At 39.2% G+C, this 16375-nt stretch overlaps 1 protein-coding gene across 1 annotated transcript in view; it reads left to right on the top strand.

Annotated features, from left to right (window-relative positions):
- The window catches only part of Smr (nuclear receptor corepressor smrter), a 98177-nt gene that overhangs the window by 48724 nt on the left and 33078 nt on the right, over nucleotides 1–16375 (top strand). The window contains 3 exon segments of the mRNA XM_074092506.1: nucleotides 6198–6262; nucleotides 6265–6350; nucleotides 7164–7338. Coding sequence (XP_073948607.1) covers nucleotides 6198–6262; nucleotides 6265–6350; nucleotides 7164–7338 — 326 coding nt within the window.

Genomic DNA, 16375 nt, shown 5'->3' with positions numbered 1-16375 from the left:
GTAATAATAATTTATTTTAAATTTTCTGTAGCTGTTTATTAGTGTCATTTTCGCCTTACAAACTAGTAACTATCATATAAGAAACAACGTTTAAACTCACTCCACTTTCCCGCATATAAAGCTTGAATCGTCTACTTCATAGTACAGAACAATCCATCCAATCAGACCCACAAATACATTAAAAATATAAAAACTAATAAAGCCACAATTCCGCGAGATCCATCGTTTTTAATTACGACGAGTCAACAGCACGTTATGAATTATTCAGAGAGCGGGACGGGGTGTTTTTTGTCTCTCGCAAGACCTTGTTAGGTAATGTTTCGAGTGGGGAATGGAAGAGATATAGTAACTAATCTATACTAATCCTACTAATTTTATAAATGCGAAAGTTGTGTGCGGTCGTGCGTGCGTGTGTGTATGTTTGTTAGTCTTTCGCGCTAAAACTGCTGGACGGATTTTGATGGTATTTGGTATGTACTTAGCTGGACTTCTGGAATAACACATAGGCTAGTTTATTCCGGATATTCCCACGGGATAACTGCCACACTATTTGCCCAAGAAAGTAGTCACGAAGTGAATACTGATATCATCAACCACTTTGTCAAGATTAGCGACTTAGGAGAGTTCTTTGTATTTTGGGAATTTCGGAAAATAGCTTCTTAGTGCCGTAAACGTCACAACTTTTGATGGACACCAAGCGGTAAATTCTTGACGTTTACGGCACGTCGCTGCGATTCCGCACCGTTTGCGTATTTTAAGCAGCGCTGTGGATAGCATGAAATAAAAACGGTCCGTATACGATGCGTCACTGCGATTCCGTACCGTCACCGTTTCTTAAGCAGCGGTGTGGTCGAAATTGTCCTGTCCTATCAAGTCAAGTGTCCTATCATAATGTATAGATAAAATTTCATCCGACGTTCCAAAACTCATAAGGCTATGTAACTAACCTAAAGCATCGCTTAAGCAAACACGATTCATATTTGCGCGCCACTCACGGTTATGAGCTTCGTTCGTATAACTACGAGCATTTTTCATCTCGAATATTAATCGTTTAAATTCATATTCCAATCCGTTTCTTTTTGAATGGGATTGGTTTTTTTATTCCTCCAAGTTTCCTGGCTCTCGCGGGTTTTATCGAATTGTTTGACTATTGGGTGAGCGTTTGATGCAGGGTTTAATTAAATTGTGGTGTTTCTATACCTTAGTTAGTTTATTTATGTAGTAATGTATCCAATAGAGTATTTCTGTCATCTTAAGGCAAAAGGAGGTATCTCAAAAAAAACCTTTGAGTTATTATACCATCTCTGATGCAGAATATCTCAAGCTACATAATAATAATAAATAACACAAAAGGTTATTTTTTTTTTTTTAATATTTTTACCGCCTTTTTCCTTAGGGGGACAGATTTACTAGTAGGTAATGGTAATTTCAAAGATACAGCTCTTATAAAAACCATATATCCTAATATTATAAATGTGAAAATATGTCTGTCTATTAACCTCTTCACGCTTAAACCGCTTAACCGATTTAAGTGAAATTTGATATGAAGATAGTTTGAGACTTTGAGAAGGGCATATGATAGTTTTATCCCGGAAAATTGCAAAGTTCCCGCGGGATAGCGATAAACGAATTTTTCGCAGATAGAGTAGCGGGCAAAAGCCAGTTTAATATATAATTATTTTTTTAATAACTTTTAAGTCAGTAAATAATTAGTCATTTGAGTTGGCTATGAATTGAACCTTAAAGTAGTAAGCGTAACATACCTATTGAAAGTGAAAATCCGTCTTTTTCTGGAAAGAAATCCTCATTCGTTATTTGTATACCTATCAATAATTAAGCACAACGTATCGAAATGTTTGCCAAACGATCCCATTAGACTGTTATTTTCTCTTTTCGTCGTCTCCTTATCAACCCCCCTCCCCCACTCTGCAAATAATCATGCGGGTAATAATAAGTCAACACGCATGATCTTCGACTAACTTGTTATGATGAGCTAGCTTGGCATTATACTTATGTCATGCTTGTTAGGGTTTGGAATCCTTTCCTGTCACAACTGAGTGTGTGAGTGAGTGTGTGTCATCTCGCTCATCTGTCTGTAATTCTGAGTGTATTCGTTTAATCGTAATATAAATATGCAGAAATTTGTCACTAGGTAAGTGTGTATTATTTACTATGGGTTATAACATCCTATCCTACTAATATTATAAATGCTAAAGTTTGTGTGTGTGTATGTTTGCTACTCCTTCACGCTAAAAGGGCTGGACGGATTTAGATTAAATTTGGTATGTAGATAGCTGAACTTCTGAAATAACACACAGAATGCTTTTTATGATAAAATCTTGAAATAACAACCGCTAGGCTTAGAGTCATGGAATTTGGTCTGTAGGTAGCTGGACGTCTGGAATAACACATAGGCTACTTGTTAAGTAATAATATAACCGTCAGTCTATCTGTTCGTCTGTCGTATAGCTTGTATTGTATCTTTCAAACCGTAATAGGACATAACAATAATACTTAAAATATGTTAGAACTTTCCAAAATACGGTGTCTTTATTTTCAATGTTGTATTATAAATGTTTAACAATATTTCAGTACATATTTATCCGTCCTTTAGGTAGCGCCCATATAACAAGCTTTGCTTAGTTTTGGCTCCCAACTCTGAGGTAATCCTACGAATACTATAAGTTTGTGAGGGAGTGAGTATGTTTGTTACTTCTTCAAACAGAAACGTCTGAACGGATTTGGATTAAATTTGGCAAAAAGTTAGTTTATAACCTAGATTAAAACATGGGCTACTTTTTATTCCAATATCCCCACGGGATAGGGATAAAATCTCGAAATAACAACCGCTGGGCTTAGAGTCATGAAATTTTGGACAGGTTGTTCTTAACACCACCTCAATGAAAACCACGATATAATATTTTCGAATTCCCAGGGGAATTTTGTACAATTCCGGAATATCAATTGTAACTACCAGATCGAATAGTTTACGACTATCAAGCCACGGGTAAACTCTAGTGCACATATATTTTTAATAGCCTATATATAGTGTCCCACTGTTGAACTCCCGTTTTGGCGTTGTAACCCAGTCCTTTGCTGGTATAATATTATTGGTGTAAATTGTTGTACTAACGCGGACAGAGCCGCGGCATAACAGCTAGCGCGTAGTTAAGCCGCCCTAAATGAATGATTAACCGTGGGGAGAGGGGGCGGGCAAACTCTCGCATTGTAAACATAATTAGCGCAATCCAGCACTCTTTTAATTACCCCTTTCGGGCCCCCCGCGGGGCCTTTGTTGGGTTAGTTCGATCCGATTCAGGGTTGTGACCTGCTTAGGTACAGGTAATTTGATTCCTAGGCCTCCACAGAACCTGGTCTTGTCGTAACGACGTTATGTCATTCGATAAAAATTGTTCCAGAGAATTGAAATTATTTACTACTAGTGTTTACCCCCGGCTTCGCACACGTTAAAACATTAGATCCAGCAGCTGAATTGAAATTTCGGGATTTTTTTCCAAAATTAAATCGTGGTTTTCATTGACGTTACATTAAAAACAATCATGTCAAATTTCATGACTCTTAGCCCAGCGGTTGTTATTTCGAGATTTTATCCCTATCCCTTGGGAATATCGGGATAAAAAGTAGCCTATGTGTTATTCTAGACGTCCAGCTATCTACATATCAAATTTCATCCAAATGCGTCCAGCCGTTTTAGCGTGAAAGAGTAACAAACATACATACACACATACACACACACACACACAAACTTTCGCATGTAGGTAGGATGATAATGTTAAGGTTCCATGGTGGCCTAGGAATCAAATTGGTCGACTGTACTCAGACAGTGCTACATACATGGATCAACAACAATTCACAATCGACTCATCAGTGGCCATCCATACAGTCACACCAATTTTGAGCATTTTTCGTTTCCCTCCCTATCACAAAAAAAACGTAGAATAGCTAGCTACTTAGAAACTGAAAAGCAAGTTTTTAATTCTTTTTTTTAAAAAGCAACCCAAAAACAACCGCCTCCCTCCACCAATCGCCGCCGCGGTATTTGAACATCATTAAAATCTACCAATTAACACAGACAGCGATTACACGGCGAACGGCCCGCCAATCAAATTAATCCACAGGGTGATATTTAGGGGTCGGTAGGCAGATGGGAATTGAACCCCGCTATGAGGGTTTCTCGGCAGAATTCGCTAGATGGCGTTAGTATCTCCGTTTGACGTTACAGTCTAGCTTGTGATTGGCTCATTTATTTAAAACTAGTCACAAACGTGACCGAAGTGTCAATTGTCAAACGGACGTCACGCGCGAACTAGCCTGTCACAAAACCGTCAAAGTTTGCTGGATATTGTAGATGCTTAAACCTAGTCAGTTTGTTCTTTTAGTACGGAGCTTTGGGTGCGCGGCGGATCTAAACAAAACTTGAAATTCACAAAATCCCACAAATATTTTCCCAATATAAGCGCAGAAAGTTCGTAAAAGGAAGCACACTGCACGCCAATTAATCTGCCATCTAAAAAAACCTTGTCTGTTTGTCTGTACGGCAGCGATTGATTTAATTAATGCAATTAGAAAGATGGGAGCGGTGTTTGCGTAAAAATCTAAACAAGTCGGAAGGGGAACGTTTGAGCGTACCTATGTTTGTTCTTATTTCACGTTATGTTGCGTTATGTTGCGACCGTGTTCCATTTTAGATAGGTACTGGTATCCTGTGTATCATTTCAATATACAGCTTTATATACAAGCCGTTTATATATTGTACTAATGTTATATTACAAATACGAAATTTTATGGTTGGATGGATGGAATTTGGTATGTAGATTAGTTAGATATAGTCAGCACTAGTTTTGCAGGTGGTAGGACCTTGTGCAAGGTCCACCCGGATTGCTACCACCATCTTGCTCGTTAATCCTGCCGTGAAGCAGCAGTGCTTGCACTGTTGTGTTTCGGCGTGGAGAGTAAGACAGCCGGTGAAATAACTGGCACTTGAGGTATTCCATCTTAGGCCTCTAGGTCGGCAACGCATCTGCAATACCCTGGTGTTGCAGTTGTCTATGGGCGGTGGTGATCTCTTACCATCAGGAGACCCACTTGCTCGTTTGCCATCCAGTCGAATAATAAAAAAAAAAGAAAAAAAAGTCACTTCCCGGCTTCTGTACGTTTAGATCTTTTAAACTAAGCGACAGATTTAAATGAATTAACCAGCAGTTAGATTTTTCATGGAAGGTGTATTTATATGATACACATGCTAGCGACGCGCCTCGGTTTCGCGTATTTTTTGAGAAATGGTCTCTATATTTTGTCAATTTTACCTGTATGAAACTGGGGCGAGTAACATAGCGAAAGAAACTATAGCCGTCTGTTCACTCAAATTCAAATTCAAAATTCAAATGATTTTTTCAGTAAATAGGCCGCAATGGGCACTTTTACACGTCATTTTTTAAACTACCAGCGCTTTCGGAAAGACCATCATTGCCAAGAAGAATGCGCCGCAAGAAACTTGGCAGAAAGTCATTTTTTCATAAAAATATAATTACAAATAAAATACTTAAAAACGATATTATACAATTAAAGAAAAAAAATACAAAAAATAATAATAAAAGAAATACAGGGATGTATGGGGTCCCTTAGTTAAAATACTAAACACTAACTATATCTACGTTCAGTGGAAGTGTAGAATGCTTCCACCGTCATAAATTTTAAAATAATAATAACAATAATTTAGTTCTGAAATATACATTTCAGGTCAAGTAACCATTAAGCTTTTGGATTTCGAAGGCAAGTTCACGTCTGCACTCTCCATGGCTTAACTGCTGAACCACTTTTTATATGAAATTTGATATACTTCGTCACTCTTTATATGAGTTTGAGTTTGAGATATTGTAGTAGTAAATTGTATGAAATTTCATTTGGCGATATGTAGTTTTTTTTTTCGTTGTTATGAGAGGGAGGAAAACGTGCAAGCGGGTCAACTGATGGGGAATGATCACCGCTGCCCATGAGTACCAACTACTCAAGTAGCTAGCTATTGTCAATCAACTGTTCGTACTAGTGTTAATCATCATCATCATCATCATCAGCCCGAAGACGTCCACTGCTGGACAAAAGCCTCCCCTTAGAACGCCACAATGAACGACACAATGAATGAACGACTAGTGTTAATGTTTGTGTTATTTCCGCAGCGTGGAGCTGTCGCGCACGCCGCCGCTGCCGCCGTCGCCGCCGCCGGCGTCGTCCGCGCCGCCCGCCCCGCGCCCGCCACCGCCGGCGGCGCCGTGCCGCCGGGCAGCCCCGCGCCGGACCCGCCCGAACCGACCGCAGATCAGACTGTGACCGTGAGTTTTATTCGTTGGTGCAAAAGGGAATGGTCCATGCAGCCATGTGTTTCACTCATGTGCTATTGGCAAGGTTTTCGGGTCCTACTGATGTTATAAGTGCGGAGGGTTGTGATTATGTGTGTATGTTTGTTGCACCTTCACACAAATTTGATACGTAAAGTACAATTCAATAGAATCTGTCAATTTTCTACGTATTTAAGACACCCTATCGTGGGCACACTTGATTATATATGGGACATGTTGTTGCAATTATCATCTAAAAGGAATCAAAAAAGAATAATAGTCACATCACAAAGCCTTAAGCAGCCCGGTGTTTATATTAGTAGGCTGGAAGTGTCTATTCTATTGAATTGGAGTTTAGGTAGCTGGATATTTGGAATAATACATAGGCTTCTTTTTTATCTTAATATTGCAACGGGATTGGGATATAATCTTGAAATCTGAACCGCTGGGTTTAGAGCCATGAAATTTGACAGTTTTTTTTTAGTAAAGGATAAACATATCTGCACAAGCGCAGAAGCCGTAGCAGTTAATTGCTTAGTATATAACCCGATTATCCCAAAGGGACCTTTATAACCTAACCAACAAAAAGTTGGAAAACCCCGACTTTGTCATTTCAAACTTCAATATATCAAAAACGGCTGAACCGATTTTGATGAAACATGTCTAACAACCAAGAAAAATCGCATTCAAATCGGTACACCCGTTTAAGAGCTACGGTGCCATAGACAGACACAGACGCGTAGCGGTCAAACTTATAACACCCCTCTTTTTGCGTCGGGGGTTAATAAAACAATCGAAAATCAACAGACATCATCATCGACGCCGCCGGCGACGACGCCGACGCCGGTCCCGTCGCCGCCTGCGGGCGCGCCGGGCACCCCCCTGCCGGCCTCGCCCGCCCCAGCGGTGGGCAGCGCGCCGCCCACGCCGCAGCCCGCACAGCCGCCCACGCCCACTCAGCCGCCGCCCACGCCCGAGACTGGTAAGTTACTCTATCATCAATGCCTATCGTCGTAAGTTACTCTATCGACATCAATGTTGCAGCACATGCTGAGTCGGCGCCTTTTCGACAACTTTTATATGTTACAACTTACAACCTGGATTGTTTGTTTTCGTACTATTGTCATGGCATTTTTGTGAACAAAGTTTGTTATCTATCTATCATATCATATCAGCCGAAAGACGTCCACTGCTGGGCATAGGCCTCCCCCAAGGCTCTCCACTCAGACCGGTCTTGTGCTTTCCGCATCCACCGCGATCCCGCGATCATAACCAGGCCGTCGCTCCATCTTGTTGGAGGCCTACCGACAGCTCGTCTCCCGGTCCGCGGACGCCATTCGAGAACCTTCTGACCCCTCGGCCATCAGTCCTGCGAGCAATATGCCCCTCCCACTACCACTTGAGTTTCCTATTTTTTCGGGCTATGTCGGTAACCTTAGTTCTTCATTTCTGATCTATGCCGCAGAGAAACCCCGAGCATAGCCCTCTCCATAGCCCTCTGAGTGACTTTGAGCTACCTCATGAGGCCCATCGTTAGCGCCCACGTCTCAGATCCGTATGTCATTTCTGGCAACACACACTGGTCAAAGACTTTATACGATACTCATTTTTGAAAGCGTATGATTTTCAAAGAAACCCTGTGATTAAGAACTATAATAACTATTACAATACTCGGGGCTCTGTTTCCACCAGAGATGTGCGAGGATGTGTTGCGAGAAATGTGTTTTTCGTGAACCAATAGAAACGCTTCGTTTAACTACTGGCACACGGCGGCCACGCCGTACAAAATACGCGTTCTTGAATCTACATAGGCACGACGACGTCTGTACTCTGTACTTATATAAAGGTAAAGGTAAAGGTACTTTTATAACAAAAAATTGAACCGACTACAAAAAACCATGAAAATAATTTTCTACCTGTCTGAAGTCGGTCGGTGCCTCAGAACGAGCCAGCAGGAGTGGACCTATCTACCTCACTTACGCACTGTTTGGGCTTCAATCACTTTTTTTTATATATTTTTTTCGGCTTTTTATTGTAAATAATCTAAGATACAATAGTTTAATATCAACTGCTCGTCACCTTTTACGAAAGATTGCTTTTTCCGATGCAGAGACGTTCATTATTGAGGAGTCCTGGTGCTTCACCACCCGTTTTACCATATGCATTACGAGGAGCATAAATTGCTTAGCAGCTGTGTCAAAGTAATTAAAATTCAACCCGTGAAATACTTATTATTTAGTAGTAACTCCGATGGTCAACTGTAGTCTTCATCATCAGTTCCACTTCACCAAATGATGATTTTTAAGAGCAAATGTACGAGTTACTACCGAATATATCCAATTTACTATAGTCGTCCCTACAACATTTGAAGAGTTCCCTCGATTTCCTTAAGATCCAATCATCAGGTCCTGACTTGGTGCTTATGGGACCTAATTGAAGATATTCCTAGAGGAACGCAAAAAAAAAACAAATCGGTTCATAAATGACGGAGTTCTGAGGTAATAAAAAAATACAACCGAATTGATAACCTCCTCCTTTTTTGAAGTCGGTTAAAAAAAACGGAGAACACTGATAATATGGCACCTCGGACAGTGAGTGCTGTGACCATTAGAGTTGTTAAGGGTCGCGAAGTGTCAATGTACCGCTCACTTTTACTCGTTTTTAAACCCTGACGCAAAAAGTGTGGCATTGTAGCTCTCAAACAGATAGACCGATTTCGATACGTTTTTTTTTACATGACAGCGGGTTTCCTTGCGGCGGTTATATTCCATTAAAATCGGTTGGACCGTTTTTGAGATATTGAATTTGAGTTCAACTTTTTCTAAGTTGGTGAGGGTATTTACATCTTGAATATGTAATAGCTGCGAAGAAGCTCGCTGCTTGCCGCCCCAGCTTTCTTTTCTACCAGCAATAAAAACGTACAAAGTTCAGCGGAGACTGAATTTTTAATCAAAACACTCCGTAGTTTCTAACTAAAGCGTAACCAGTGATATTTATTAATTATACACTTGGAACTTCTCTACGTCTACAAATTCGTCCAATTTGTCCACTAACTTGATAGTTAGTTAATTTAAATTCATAAACCAATGAAAGTTTGCTAATACCTTTTACCTCAATATTTCGTTGGCGGGGCGTATTTAATTAGTTTGAATTCGTTTGAAGATTCGTTTATTAATCCTGTTGAAGTATTAATTACACTAAAGCAAACGAAACCTTAATTACTTGTTGAAAACGTTCGTTTATCCAGCACTATTGGTCCTAATAACCACCACACGACGTTATAATTAAAACTTAGAAAAATGTGTAAAAGGTGACAAAGAATTGACATAACTATACACCGTGTTTTTCTTGGTTTCTGTTAACTTAGACAGATGGTTTAGTTCATTGATAGAAACTACTTGGTAATTAACTTTTTGGTCAATTAAAAAAAAACTTTTTTTTTCACATTTAAAATAACATTGCGTCGTTTGTAAAAATTAAATTGTAAAATTTACGAACTTGACGAATGACATTGACGTCAAACATAAGAGGCACATCAAAAATTTTCTGTGTTAACTTTCTTTTGTTAAATATATGTGTGTTAGAAACACAGTTACGGACTTTTAAAAAATGTCATATCTTAAGAATCTACACTGTTTTACTGCGCGTAATCCATTAACTACCTTAATTTTTGGTTATCTTTTAAACAGTAAGAGTTAACCCAATAGTGTCTTGGAGAAATTAACTTGAGTTTTCCCTTAAAATTAACGAAAATCAAAAATAACACGGTGTATTAAGGACGTCTGATTTAGTATTGATAGCGTGTACACCACTTATTTAAATGAGATGAATGTATTCTGCTTTCAACTTTTGTTTATGGTTTAGCCGACTAAACTGACTATCGGCAGACATTTCGAGAATTGAAGTCAAAAGTATCAAGAACCTTTGTTCTGGTGATTTTTGTTTCCTTTTAAATCTTCAGATTATTAAAGATAATAAAAACAACGTCATATCATTTAAACGTATATTTCAACAGTCACAATAAAATAATCTAACCTACAGTTGTAAAATAAGCTCGTATCATCACACGCGAATACTGATATGTCTTCAATTAACTCACTACGATTCTCTGGAAATACTTTACTAAAACTACTACGTTATGTTGACGATGCACTATGTATCCAAGTGGCGAAAACCGGCGTGGAAACCCACAGAACTTTCACTAACGCAGTCGTTACTTTTCATGTAGTCTTCATTTCTTCGTCTTGGCCATTTCTCAATGGCATCGAGTTATCTCTATTGTAAAAAAAAATCGGAAACACCACATGTCATTGCGAAATCTCGCATAATGGGTGTTTTTAGTTAACTACAGAGGAAGTAGAAGGTTCCGGCTCGCTTGACAAGTTGATCGCGTTCTCTTCTTCCGCGTGACACCTCCTCCTGTGCTTGTGGACGAAGTAGTACGACGGAAACTTAGACCCGCAGGTTTTGCAGGGGTAGTACTGTATTGTGGTGCGAGTTTTTCTATGGCGGCAGGGCCAGCTGCGTTCAGGGGATGTTTCTCTCCATGCGGTGTTCAGTACGCGGCTGAATCGAACAGGACCGTCGCAGGACGCTATGTCGAGGACTGTGCTGGATTGCCTCTTAGTTTCCTCTTGTGGCTCGATGCGTTCGACGTCCAGCTCGCTGGATGTTGTTGATGATGGGGACGCTGGTGGTGGGGTTGTCGGTGATGGGGCTCTGGCTCTTCGCGGGACGGGGCGGTGGGCGCCCGGGGGGGGCGCCGGGCGCGCCACGCACGGGCTCGGGCCCAACCAGGCGCGGTAGAGGGACAACATGCCGCCACCGCAGCCGTCAGCGGACTGCGAGGGCCGCGACGCTGCCGCCGCTTTTATACGCGTTCGGATCAACATAGTCATTTTGGCTGTAGCTAGGGTTGTCAACTATAATTTCGGTAAAGATTTGAAATTGGAAAAATTAGAACTATTCGTTTTAAAACTGTGCAGCATGAACATTAAAACCCGGATGCTTTTTAAAAACTATTCAGGACGCCCCAGGTCACCCCAAAAAGCAGGACGTGTCCTGGGAAAATAGGCGGTTAGCAAATCTGCTGTAGACGTCCAAAGAAAGAAAGAAAGAGAGATATATTTTGGCTCCATAAGTACCACTACCTACAATAATAAAATATATAAGACTAAAACTAGCACTAAAACTAAGTTACTGGGTGACACGACGGGATACCAAAAACGGTCCTCCACTTAGCATCGCAAAAGTGGCATCGGTACCAAGTGAGAGGTCATCCGTAAAAATGTTCAAATTGATAACTGAAACAAATTGACGCTACATAATCTTACTAATATAAATAATATATGTATTGTATTGTATTGTAATATAAACGCGAAAGTTGTGAATGTGTGCCTGTGTTTGTTACTCCTTCACGCTAAAGCTGGATGGATTGCTGGAAACTTTTTATCCTAATATTCCTACGGAATAACTATACTTAAAATAGCAAAATTTCAACGGCTAGTGTGACGAATTTTGCGAACAAGATTTTTTTCTTTCATAATATTATTTATGAAATTAGGATGTTAAAAAATTAGCTAATTTTAAGTAAGTAAGTTTAATTTTTAGTAAGTTTATTCAATTAACGGTTTTTGGCTTTACTTTGCGGAGGACTCCTTAAAACTAAAATATGGTTCATTTAAATAAAATAAAAAATAAAATAAAAATAAATGTCTTGGGACACTTGACACCAATTGACCTAGTCCCAAACTAAGCAAAGCTTGTACTATGGACACTAGGCAACGGATAAACATACTTATATAGATAAATACATACTTAAATACATATTAAACATCCAAGACCCGAGAACAAACATTCGTATTATTCATACAAATATCTGCCCCGGCCGGGATTCGAACCCGGGACCTTAAGCTTCGTAGTCAGGTTCTCTAACCACTTGGCCATCCGGTCGGTCAAATCGTTGCCATTTTTACGTAAAGACATAAAAAAACAGTCAAAGGACATTCTGCTCTTGCCAATTACCATCTTACAAACTCACTTAAACTCGGCAGCGCTCACAATTTACGCTATACATTTTTTAAAATTCCAACTTAATGTATTCCAACAAAAGATAAATAGCTTGGAGGGTCTGCAAACACTTAATTCACTTAGTGCGTCCCTCGTGGCCCGAGTCTTGTGATCGTTCGTTGTTAGTGTGGTTTAACTATGGATTGTGGGATTAATAGGTAATGATTTGTGGACATATTTGTAGATATAGATGACCAAGTGTTTTACTATTTGTATGACAATTCCTACGAAAATTTAGGACTCATCGCCACATTTACTTGTATGTTAAAAACAACTTGTATAATAAAGAGGTAAACTTAATTGTGTATGTTATCATCATCACGCCAGCCTATATATATGTCCCGCTGCTGAGCACAGGTCTCCTCTCAAAATGAGAGGGCTTGGGCCATACTTCCCACGCTAACCAAGTGCGGATTGGAAACTTATTTGTTATAGGGGTAATAAATGTCAGTAATTGTTTTTTTTTCACTTATGGAAAGCTACACTACCCCAGATTAATGTAGAAATTTTATCTCGAGAAAGTATGAAATTCAAAATTGAGTACATGTCAAAGTAACTTATTTATAAAGAGTAAAAACACCACCAAAAATTCTTTATAATAAATAAATTAAAAAAAAACATTTAATTTGGAAAACAGGTTCCATATGTTGTTAGTTAGTGACAAAAAATTAGCTTACATACTATGTTAGTTGTAGTAGAAAATTAATATAAAGTGTCGAACAACAATAGGTACCTTGACCACCTCACCGATCCCCACTCCTCACATAGAGATCCATGAGATGATTTATGCAACAAATAAAATCTTAAAAAAAAGTCTGTTGTTCGTGATGAAAAATATCTGCAATACCATCAAGCCGTAAAGCTTGACAGTCTAGTTCAGGGTTACTCAAAGTGGGGTACGCGAACCCCTAGGGGTTCGCTATTCGACGGTAGGGGGTTCGCGACAAGGTTTACGTGACTCCAAAAACCACCAGGCTGCAAGACTAGCAAGATGATTAAGATTGGTTTTTGGAGTCTTTTTGTATTTTTTATTTCAACTCCAAATTTGTTCCTTATTTGTTTGTTATTTGTTGTTGTTTGTTTCAGTTTGTATTTTCGTTGGCAAGATGATTCTTACCTATATTTGTTACCTTTTATTGAAATAAATAATATACATTATATTATGATGATGATTGAAATAAAAATAACCTTACTTTCTCCAACAGTCAATTTTATTACTTTCTTTGGAGGGGGGGGGGGGAGGTAGGGGTTCGCTATCGTCTAGAAACTTTAACAGGGGCACGTGGAGCCATAAGTTTGAGAAACCCTGGTCTAGTTAAATATTCAAACTGTGTCGCGATTCTTTGCGTAGGACGACTTATTTAACCGTTCCAAAAAAACAGGAGCACTGTCCCAAGGGAAGTGTGGGCCTCGTTCCGAAATTGGACGGTGTTATGCAGTATTTAACTAAGATTTACCCCCTGTTTCACCACCCATTGATTAATTTTAACTGACGGATAAATGGGATGCCGTCTCTGTTTGTTTTGTTCGAATAGACGGAGACGCCATCACATTTATCCGTCGGTTAAAATTAATCAATGGGTGCTGAAACAGCCCCTTAGTCTCGGTAACAAGTTAGATGCAAGTTAAATGTTTTGCCGCAGGACGGACTACTTGTAAAGTTAATTTTTTATTTTACTCTTTTTTATAATCAGTGCTGTATTGTATTTTATCTTGTATTGTTTTTATTGTTGTAGGTACTGTTCGCAAATAGATATTTTCTTTCTTTATTTCTTTCTTTAAAATGTGGCTTTTTAAATAATAAATGCTCGATTTTGTTATAGATTCGACTCGAGAACATACTAACAGTTCGATTTTCCAGACCTTTCACGCTTGAAGTACGCAATCGGTCGTGATGAAATGGTATGGTGATAGTCAGAGACCCTTAGAAGGACATAGGACAATTTATATCGGAAAAATAGCGCCACAGGCGCGCGTTAAACGAATTTTTCACGGACAAAGTCACAGACAACAGCTAGTATCGTCCTTTGAGGATCCTGATCTGATCCTGACGGAAAACTGGAAAATTTATATTTGCTTTGACGTATGTCCTAAATTTAGCACGTTGGGCCTTAGGTGGCTTGATTTATTCTTGGTTCCGTCCCGCATGCGTGTCCCCTGGGAGCCTGTCGTCCCGCGCTCGTCCCCGCGTTTTTAATCGCGGCATAGACAACAATCGACTTTTATTTGCCTGATTTCCCCCCGCGGCCCGTTTTGTCAATATATTGGCTTTATGAATACACTGGTGGGGTTTTTTTTTTTGATAAATCAGTACATATCATCTGAAATATGAAAGATTTGGCTGATTCATCAACGATAAATTTTATTAGTTAAACCGTACATTTAAACTATTTCAAAAAAGAAAACGGGGATTTTAATTGTGGTTTATGGTTTAAGATAAGTATTTATTTCCCATAAGATTTACATATATCACAAAATGCAAAAAAATATAATTATAAGTAAGTATTCTAATTCTAAGATCCGTTGACATTTAGCTAAACCTAATTCTCACGTATCGTCTACGTAAACGGCACTCTGCAATATTATTCCCCGACCAAAAATGCCCGTTAAAAATTCCCCGTTTATCCCGCATCCCGTAATCCGGACACGGTAATCCCGCGCGCCGTACACGGAATTGTAAATCAGTCCGGCCATTTGGACAATTAACAGTTGCTTTGTACGGGCGTTTAAGTGTTAATTGAAGTTGCTTGCGTCAATGGTACGTGTATCAACCCTTAATAAGGTAGAGGCGATTTAGCGACCACTTGCATTGAGTTGGAAACTGAACCTTATTAATTTGGTAATACGTTACAATTTCCATTGTAATTATTAAAAATACGACTAGCTTTAAAAATATTCTTTGTCAGGTATGTATTCGATAGCTGCTTTTTATTCTGTGGTAGTATGCTCCAATAAATGGGGCCTTATTAAGGGTTAAAAGAAGTGGATATGTTATTAGTGTGCTGAAGAATAAGAGTTAAGCTAATGTCCTAAAAACAATTTAATTAATCCGTCTTTATATTAGAAATATCGGACTCATAGTTTTTCTTTTGTCAATTAAGGGCCCCATACACGGTACGATTTGTCTGTACGATCCGTCGCTTCAGACCGATCGAAACGACGAATCGATAGCGTATGTCAAGATCGTTAACGATTTATTTCATCGAAGACGATGTCGGAGATCGCATCAAAATCCCATGCAATCATGAATATCGTAACGATGAATCGACAGTGTATGGCTCATAAGAATCACGATTTCATCAGATCGATCGTACAGACGAATCGTACCGTGTATGGGGCCCTTTAGGTAAAATATTATGAAAGTATAACCAGTTAATTATTCCGCATGATGTCACTCTGTGCGACGCCTAAATTGTTATCATGTCTGTGACGTCACGGGCCCTACTCCCAAACTTTGACGTCAGTGCTTGTTGGTTTGTTTGTTTGTTTATACTCTTTATTGTACAAAAAGGAAAAACAAAAAGGTTACATAAATAAAAGTAAAGTATTAAGTCAACCTTTGAGTGGTAGAGGAGCAATCAAAAAACAAGGATCGACAAATAGAGCAAAACATTTGAATAAATGCATATGTAAACCTCAAATACCTAACTATATACAATAAATATATAACACATACACACACACTTGATTGACAAACAAAAAGAAAAAATACGTATTCAATAGATTTTTGCCCATATACATATTTAAATTTTCTAAGATCAATCTTGTGCTCCATGCATATTGCCTATTCAATTTGGCTGGAACTCAATCGTTACCTATCAGAACACCGTGTAACAAATCAAACACGCTGCATGAGGGAATCCGCACAAACCCACACACAGTTCCACGTAATTGCTAAATTATCGCACACTCCCGTTTAATCCGCAAGATGTCGCTGTTTGCGCGGCGCT

The sequence above is a fragment of the Choristoneura fumiferana genome, chromosome 9, assembly GCF_025370935.1.
Source record: "Choristoneura fumiferana chromosome 9, NRCan_CFum_1, whole genome shotgun sequence".
In the NCBI taxonomy this organism is placed as follows: Eukaryota; Metazoa; Arthropoda; class Insecta; order Lepidoptera; family Tortricidae; genus Choristoneura; species Choristoneura fumiferana.
This window is presented reverse-complemented; position numbering and strand designations above follow the sequence as displayed.